General features: G+C 36.7%; 1 protein-coding gene and 1 non-coding gene across 2 annotated transcripts; one reads left to right on the top strand and one right to left on the bottom strand.

Moving 5' to 3' along the window:
- Positions 1–628: 628 nt before the first annotated feature.
- LOC103035940 (uncharacterized) lies at positions 629–3965 on the bottom strand. Its single transcript, XR_007425356.1, has 2 exons — positions 3872–3965; positions 629–3013 (listed from the first exon to the last, which is right to left on the bottom strand). It is a non-coding gene; the product is annotated as an uncharacterized LOC103035940 (transcript).
- Positions 3966–4410: 445 nt separating this feature from the next.
- LOC103035426 (zinc finger protein 665) lies at positions 4411–8620 on the top strand. The gene is made up of 2 exons (XM_007248653.4): positions 4411–4719; positions 6227–8620. Exon 2 carries the CDS (start codon positions 6360–6362, stop codon positions 7449–7451), a length of 1092 nt encoding a protein of 363 aa, XP_007248715.2. The 5' UTR covers positions 4411–4719; positions 6227–6359; the 3' UTR covers positions 7452–8620.
- The last annotated feature ends 10 nt before the right edge of the window (positions 8621–8630 follow it).

Raw genomic sequence — 8630 nt, forward strand, 5'->3', positions numbered from 1 at the left:
AGTAGCCGATTAGCGTTAGCTAAGCTAAAGTAGCCGGTTATCGATAGCTGAGCTAATGTAGTCGGTTAGCGATAGCTGAGCTAAAGTAGCCGGTTAGCGTTAGCTGAGCTAAAGTAGCCGGTTAGCGATAGCTGAGCTAAAGTAGCCGGTTAGCGATAGCTGACCTAAAGTTGCCGGTTAGCGTTAGACAAGCTGAGCTAATGTAGTCGGTTAGCGTTAGACGATCTAAGCTAAAGTAGCTGGTTAGCGTTAGCTGAGCTAAAGTAGCCGTTTAGCGATAGCTGAGCTAAAGTAGCCGGTTAGCGATAGACAAGCTAAAGTTCTCGGTTAGCGATAGACAAGCTAAAGTAGCCGGTTAGCGTTAGATAAAGATAAACATACACCTGATGCTTTCTGACTAGTTAGATTGATCATTCAGTGTATCTACAAACATAAGATATCTCTAACTATCTATTTTATAGACTTTGCCTCTGTAACGATACCAGGGGTTTTCTTCTAAAATTAGTGAAGCACTACTGACATACTGTAGCTTCAACTACCTCAACTCACTAAAACTAACTGTGGGAAAAACTTCCAGTCCTAGTAAATGACTGTTAAAATCTCTCAAAAGTAAAAACAAACATGAATCTTGAAGATATTACATTTATTTGAAAACATTACATTTACAGATTCACACACAAATAAATCAAAACATATTAAAGTAAAATACACTGCCATTTTAACAACTTCACAACCCATAGAAAGTGAGAACTCTCCTAAACGAATACAGAACACACTATTACAAAGCAATGATGCCTTTATGTAAATGCTTATGTAAATCAGAAAGATCAAATACATTTGTCTCTCATTCCCTACATTATAGGAACATATATTCATTATTTTATGATTAGTCTTTAAAGCATATTAGAACTTTAGACTGGTGACTAAATAAAACAGCATTAGACAGAATCTGTCAACATGGTTACGTCACTCTCAGTAGTGACTAATACATGATTCAAAAAAATAAATAAAATTATATTGTTCTAAGGTTTGTATTATTCCTCTGATATTTGTTTCTGTCATTTCTGGTACACTTCAATACAACTTCAAAAACACCCAATCATCTCAAAGTCCAGTGTTTTCCCATGAGAAAACAGCACTTCATGCTTCCATCTGCTGACAACTGTAATGGAGATGCGGATTTCATTTTCCAGCAGGACTTGGCACACTGCCAAAAGTACCATTTGGGCTTCATAATATTCTACTTTTCTAAGACACAGATTTTTGGGTTTTCATTGGCTATAAGCCATAATCATCAATTATAAAAGAAATAAATGGTTAAAATAGATCACTCTTTGTGTGATACATCTATACAACATCTAAGTTTCACATTTTTCAAATGACTTAACTGAAGTAATTTTTCAATTATATTCTAATTTTTGAGATGCACCTTTATGTTTTATTGTTCTGCCATATATAATTGCAATATTAAAAATAATTCTTCATCACATTTCTCTAGATGTCAGTGAACCAACATGTTATGATACTAATAATGCAGTCCATAGATCAAAGACTGGAGTAATCAAATATAATCTACCATTGGTAGACATGTCATAAAAATGAAAATGGTGCTAAATTGCCTTTTGGATTTAAAAAGTTGTAGCTTGACTTTGCTGTTGCCCATTAAATTCAGTGAAATCCGCTCTGGATTTTTTTATTTCCATGCTGATTTTTGTTGTTTCTTTAGTGGATTTTTGTCTTGATACCTACAATCTATTTTAATTCTCAATTTTGTGATTGTGTCCATGTTCACCGCATTGCAAATGTCATAGAGCCCTACATTGCGATGTGACTAATGCACTTGGGATGGCAGTGCACAAACGATACTGTGCAGCCCTAGCAATTACCTTGTCATACTGTCGCACCCATTTAGGGTCCACTTATCCACACCATAGCAACTAACTGCGATACCACTGCAACCACCCAAGACCATCTCTTAATCCTTGCGTCAATTAGACACAGCTAACAAGACTACATGTTAAAACCTAAATTTGTTAGACAATCAATCATAAGAGTGTTACTGTTGATGAGGGATTTGTTCAACTGTCTTCTTCACACTACTTCAGGATCTGTGTTGGGACCTGAGATGGTTGGGGGAGGGTTACTGCCCAATTCTAAACTGCTTTTAGTGCACTTGTGTGTCCTTAATGTGATTAAATATCTGAAGCTCTTCTCACACTCAAAGCAATAATATGGTTTCTCTCCTGTGTGAATGCGCTGGTGTTGTTTTAGATGAAACTGTTGGGCAAAACTTTTCTCACACTCTAAGCACTGATACGGTTTTTCTCCAGTGTGAACACGCTGGTGATTTCGGAGAGTTCCCAGTCGACTAAAACTGTTCCCACACTCTGCACAGCGATATGGCTTCTCTCCAGTGTGAACGCGCTGGTGTACTTTAAATTCACTATGCTGAGAAAAACTGTTCCCACACTCTGAGCAGTAATACGGTTTCTCTCCTGTGTGAGTGAACTGGTGTAGTTGGAGAACATTCAATCGGTTAAAACTCTTCCCACACTCTGAACACTGGTACGGTTTCTCCCCTGTGTGAATGCGCTGGTGTCGTATGAGATGATTCTGTCGATTAAAACTCCTTCCACACTCTGCGCAGTGATACGGTTTCTCTCCGGTGTGAATGCGCTGGTGTGCATTGAGATTACTCTGATGACTAAAACTTATCCCACAGTCCGAGCACTGATACGGCTTCTCTCCTGTGTGAATGCGACGGTGCACTTTGAGATCATGTTTTGTAGCAAAACTTTTCCCACAGTCTGAACATTGGTAAGCTTTCTCCTTCTCTGGACTTGGATTCATTTGTCTGTGAGATGTTGAAAACTGTAGAGAACTATTGTGCTAACTGAAGATTCCTCTGGATGTCTTGTGTCTTATTTAACTTCTTCAGCAGTTTAACATTGATCTCCTGATTTGTTGTTTGCAGAGATAAACTTCAGCCAGGTTATAAAGTCCACACTGAGAGCTGGGTAAGAAAAAAAGAAAAACAATTGTAAAATGCAAAACCACTTTAGCCCGTTGGGATATATGGACCAATAATAAAATATATTATACTATACTATACTATTCTATACTATACTATTCTATACTATAATAAACTGCACTAAACTATAATACACTATACCCTACTGTAAAACACTATACTGCACTAAAACACACTATTCTATACTATAATACACTCTACTGTACTGTAATATACTATAATACACTCTACTGTACAGTATTGTACTGTATTATCATATAATATACAGTGCTGTACTGTACTATACTGCTGATGTTCCTTGCTCCCGCTGATTGGCTGATAAAAACTGACAGTAGAATCTCGTTATCTCAGAAAGAGAAAGAGACTGAAGTTCTCAGAAATGCAAAAAACTAGCTTAATTAAACATATTCATGCAGAACAAACAATCCAGCTGATCATCCAGATAAAAGTATACCCTATGCAGATCAAGAGCTAGTTAACCAATTAAACTACCAGCATAGTGTGTTCTTATGTGTTTTCTGGATAAACAGCTGATCTTGATCTAGACATTTTGTAGCCGTGATAGAACATATTGGAACATGTAGTAGAACATATATTACGGTTTTAAAATATAAAATAGGAGCTATGAAAATAAACCGGGACATTTTAACCGGGTACATATTTATGCATGTGCTGATCAGGGTCCTTTACACGTAAATAGAGTCAGGTAGGGAGACAGTTAATCATAGCTAACTATGAAAAGACCATCAACGGTGAAGCTGCTACAGTGCTGTTTAAACGCTGGTTTACATGCTGGTTTAGATACTGATTTTTGTTTGTCTGTGTGTGTTTTTTCCATACCTTCTCCAATAGATTAGTTGATCCAGCTCCTCCAGCAGACTGTAGTCTGAACGCAGAGGTAAAGGGACAAGCCCCAAGACTGCCAGAGCCAGTGCTAGGTAAATAGCTGTCAAAATAAAAGTCTTGTAAAGCTACAAGGCATCATATCATATCTGTCAAAACATCGTTTTTTTGATGTCAAAAACTCAAAGAAATATATATAAGAGCTATATATTTATAATTAACTTAATGTATTAACCTTAATGACCAATAGATATCAGTGTCTCAAGCCAACTTACCATGTACATAAATTTATTCCATACATACTACAAGCTTTTATTTTAAATAATTTATTTTAAACTAAATTTAACTGCATAAAATTTCATGGGCAGATATATCTAATAAAATGTATTTGTATAGCCCTTTTTACAACTGATACCACAAAGTAGCTTTACAGGAAAGAGAATCAGAAAAAAACACTGAACGTACAATACAGAACCCCCAGTGTGGTTTTACTGCAAGTTCAGTAGGTGGCGACAATGCTCCAATGTTCAGTTGGTCTACCATCAGCTGTGAACTCGAAAGAAGAAGAAGAAAAAGAAGGGTCCGCAGTTGAGGGTCGTTTTTTTGGGAGTTTTGGGAGCTTTTTTGGAGGGGCTTTTTGGGGAGGTTTTGTTCCACAGCTGTGGTGGAACAGAGGATCAGCCGGACTGTAGAAAGTCTTTTCAACACGCTGCTCTACATTTAGTCCTAAACTCACAGAAACACCAACATCAGAATCTGCAGCAGCTTCATCCACATACTGATCATCTACTCCTACTCTAATCTCATCAGCGACTTTCTGAATCTTCATGAAGCTTTAAAACAAGGTAACTGTCCATTATTGAGAAATATGTAACTAAATTAGCAAATAAGAAAGAAAGAACGAAAGAAAGGCACTGGCTATCCGTTTATTTTTTTTATTTTTATAGCAGTGACACTATATTCCTTTCAGACCCTGAGGTCATTCCAATGGACATCATGAGTTTTCTTCATTATTGCATATTCTTTTTACATAACTCAAATTGAGACCTGCTGTACTTCAGAATATACTATTCTAATATATTTATGAGCCAATCAAACAGCAGTTCAGCCCCGCCCACTGCATTGGAAAAATAGAAATCTGCACACTGAAAGAAAGCATGGCAGTATCCCACCTAATATACATAAGATATAGAAAATAAAAATACAATGTTAAAAAATATTTTACTGCAATAAACATAAAAATGTACATATAATAATGTATATATATATATATATATATATATATATATATATATATATATATATAAAACACATTCTTATATATATTTTAATCACCTGAAATAGTCTCAAGGGGATATAGATAAACTGCACAAAAGACAATGACCTTCATGAAATAAAGTAAAGTTTGCTTTTATTGATTCCCAGAGGAGAAATTCAGATGTGTCAGAAGTATACAATGTTTACAGTATATGCTGACAATATATTGTGATATAAATAGTATGAAAAGTTATAGTGTAAAATCAGATGTAATAGTAATAAAAAAAACTGTACAGTAGAATACAACAGCATTGCTTCTGCTAAATTTATTCTGTCTTTATACACCTTGTTTTTTTATACTGGTGCACGGTCATGTTGGAACAGTAAGAGGCTGTCCCCCAAACTGTTCACGCAAGTTAGGATCATGAAATTGTCCAGAATCTCTTAGAAAGCTAAAGCATTACCAGTTCATTTTACTGGAACTAAGGCTAGTGTGTTCACATTTCCAGGATGAAGTGATTCCAATCTGATTTTTTCATGACTGTGTGAACGTGCCAGTTTTTTTCAAATCAGATTTGGGTCACTTTCATATGGCTACGTTCACATTACAAGCTGCGTTGCTTAAATCTGACAGATTCATTCACATTACACACAGATAGAGGTCAGTTATATTTGTGAATGTGAACCATTAAGATCAAATCTGATCTGAGCAAAAAACAAATTTGATTAATGTGGCAATGTGTCTGTAGCGATGGACTCTCTCTGATGGGTTCTCCTTAGCCTCGCTCTGTTATTTTACACTGACAGAGTGAGTTGCTGTTGTTCCCATTCGCTTCCACTGTGTTATAAAATCATTGACAGTTGGCTGTGGATCATTTAGTAGTAAGTAATTTTGATGACTGGACTGGATCACGGTACCACGCTGGAGTTCACTGAGCTCCTGAGAGAGACCCATTCTTTCACTAATGTTTGTATTAGCGTATTAAAATGCCTATATATTCAGTGTTCCAGTAGTTTTGTCTATACAGTTGTTTTAGTCATTCTCATTAGTTAAATAACATGCATTTCACAATTATTCTTATTTGTTTATTTCAGAACTGAAGATGTTGTAAGTCTTCTCCAGCTCTCAGTGTGGACTTTACAACCTGGCTGAAGTTTACCTCTGCAAACAACAAATCAGGAGATCAATGTTAAACTTCTGAAAGAGGTTTCTACATCTCACAAGCAAATGAATCCAAGTCCAGAGAAGGAAATTGACCACTGCTCAGACTTTGAGAAGAGTTTTACCGCACAAAATGATCTCAAAAATCACCAAATAATTCACACAGGAGAGAAGCGGTATCAGTGCTTAGACTGTGGGAAGAGTTTTACTCAACAGGGATCTCTCCAGCGACACCAGCTCATTCACACTAGAGAGAAACCGTATCTCTGCTCAGACTGTGGGAAGAGTTTTAATCGAACAATTTCTCTCCAGCTACACCAGCGCACTCACACAGGAGAGAAACCCCATCAATGTTCGGAGTGTGGGATGAGTTTTAATCGCCTGAGTAATCTCCAACGACACCATCGCATTCACACAGGAGAGAAACCGTATCTGTGCTCAGACTGTGGGATGAGTTTTAGTCTTCAGAGTAATCTAAAAAGTCATCAGCTCATTCACAAAGGAGAGAAGCTGTATTGCTGCTCAGACTGTGGGAGGAGATTTAATCATCAGAGCTATCTCAAAAAACACCAGCTCATTCACACTGGAGTGAAATCATTTCACTGCTCAGAGTGTGGCAAGAGTTTTAGTTTTCAGAGTACTCTCAAAGTGCACCAGCGCATTCACACTGGAGAGAAACCGTATCAGTGTTCAGACTGTGGGAGGAGTTTTAATGTTCAGAGTGCTCTCCAGCGACACCAACGCATTCACACAGGAGAGAAACCCTATCCGTGTTCAGACTGTGGGATGAGTTTTACTCAGCAGAGTCACCTCAAACAACACCAGCTCGTTCACACAGGAGTGAAACCATATCACTGCTCAGAGTGTGGGAAGAGTTTTATTCGACTGAGTAATCTCCAGCTACACCAGTGTATTCACACTGGAGAGAAACCGTATCGATGCTCAGAGTGTGAGAAGTGTTTTATTACACAGAGTGACCTCAGTACACACCAGCGCATTCACACTGGAGAGAAACCGTATTACTGCTCAGACTGTGGAAAGAGCTTCAGACATTCTAATACATTTAGAAAACACAAGTGCTCTAAGAGCAGTTTAGAAATGGGCAGCAACTCTCCTCCAACCATCTCAGGTCCCAACACAGATCCTGAAATAGAGTGAAGAAGGCCATTAAAGCAACACTCTTGTTATTGATTGTCTCTCAAATGTATATTTAATTGAGGAATATACAGGTGCATCTAAAAAAAATAGAATATCATTGAAAAGTTACTTTATTTCAGTAATTCAGTTCAAAATATTAAACTCATGTATCAGTGTCTCAGAAAATAATAATATTATTAAAGACCAATTGGTACTTTTGGCAGTGTGGACAGTGTGCCTGCTGGACAGTCCTGCTGGAAAATGAAATATGCATCTCCATAAAAGTTGTCAGCAGAGGGAAGCATGAAGTGCTGTAAAATCTTCTGATAGACACTGCACTGATTTTGGACTTGATATATCACAGTGGACCAACACCAGCAGATGACTTGGCTCTCCAAACCATCACTGATCATCAGTAAATGTTGCATTTCATTTATTTTCATTGTCTGTAAGCCATAATCATCAACAATAAAAGAAATAAAAATCCTTAAAATAGATCATATATAGATGTTTAATACATCTACATAATGAGTTTCACATTTTGAGCTGAACTTTTCAAATATATTCAAATAATTTTTAGATGCACCTGTATATAATATATAGTATATATATAATTTAATATTATTAATAATAGAAAGAATATTATAGTTATTTACTTTGAAACCATTATTAGATTGTGCTGATGACAAATGCTACTTTGTTGTCCTTCAAATATGTTCTAATATGTTTTTAACGATTTACATTCTTACTGTTAAGAATGTTTCAGTGAGGTGATTTATTTATATATTTTCAGCTAATACATTAGTATGCAGTTACCGTATATCACATGACCCAAACAGACATATCCAGTTGGCTGGCATGCTCATTAATTACAACTTGAAGTAAATCTAAAAACAGAAGTGAGTGACTGTTGTAAGCTACTGGTGTTCTAGCTGAAGGTTGCCGATCATCCTGTGTTTTGATAAGTCCTTTATGATTTGGCGGCAGGACCTTTTTTATCCTGCGTAACCAAACTGGACTGGGGCAAATGTAGTACCAATCTAAAAATATTTTTATGTATATATTATACACATATCTACATACAGTACTTGTACAGTTTTGTTTCCTGTTTATTCACGCAGAAGGTGCTTCACACTAAAGCAATGAGTGGAATGCAAGAGAATAAAGAGCCTTAAGGTGGTTTAACTGGATGCATGGATG

The sequence above is a fragment of the Astyanax mexicanus genome, chromosome 18 (assembly GCF_023375975.1).
Source record: "Astyanax mexicanus isolate ESR-SI-001 chromosome 18, AstMex3_surface, whole genome shotgun sequence".
In the NCBI taxonomy this organism is placed as follows: domain Eukaryota; kingdom Metazoa; phylum Chordata; class Actinopteri; order Characiformes; family Acestrorhamphidae; genus Astyanax; species Astyanax mexicanus.

Bases quoted from the DNA above. Each gene is read 5' to 3' on its own strand.
- LOC103035426 (XM_007248653.4), top strand. From the start codon at position 6,360: ATGAATCCAAGTCCAGAGAAGGAAATTGACCACTGCTCAGACTTTGAG.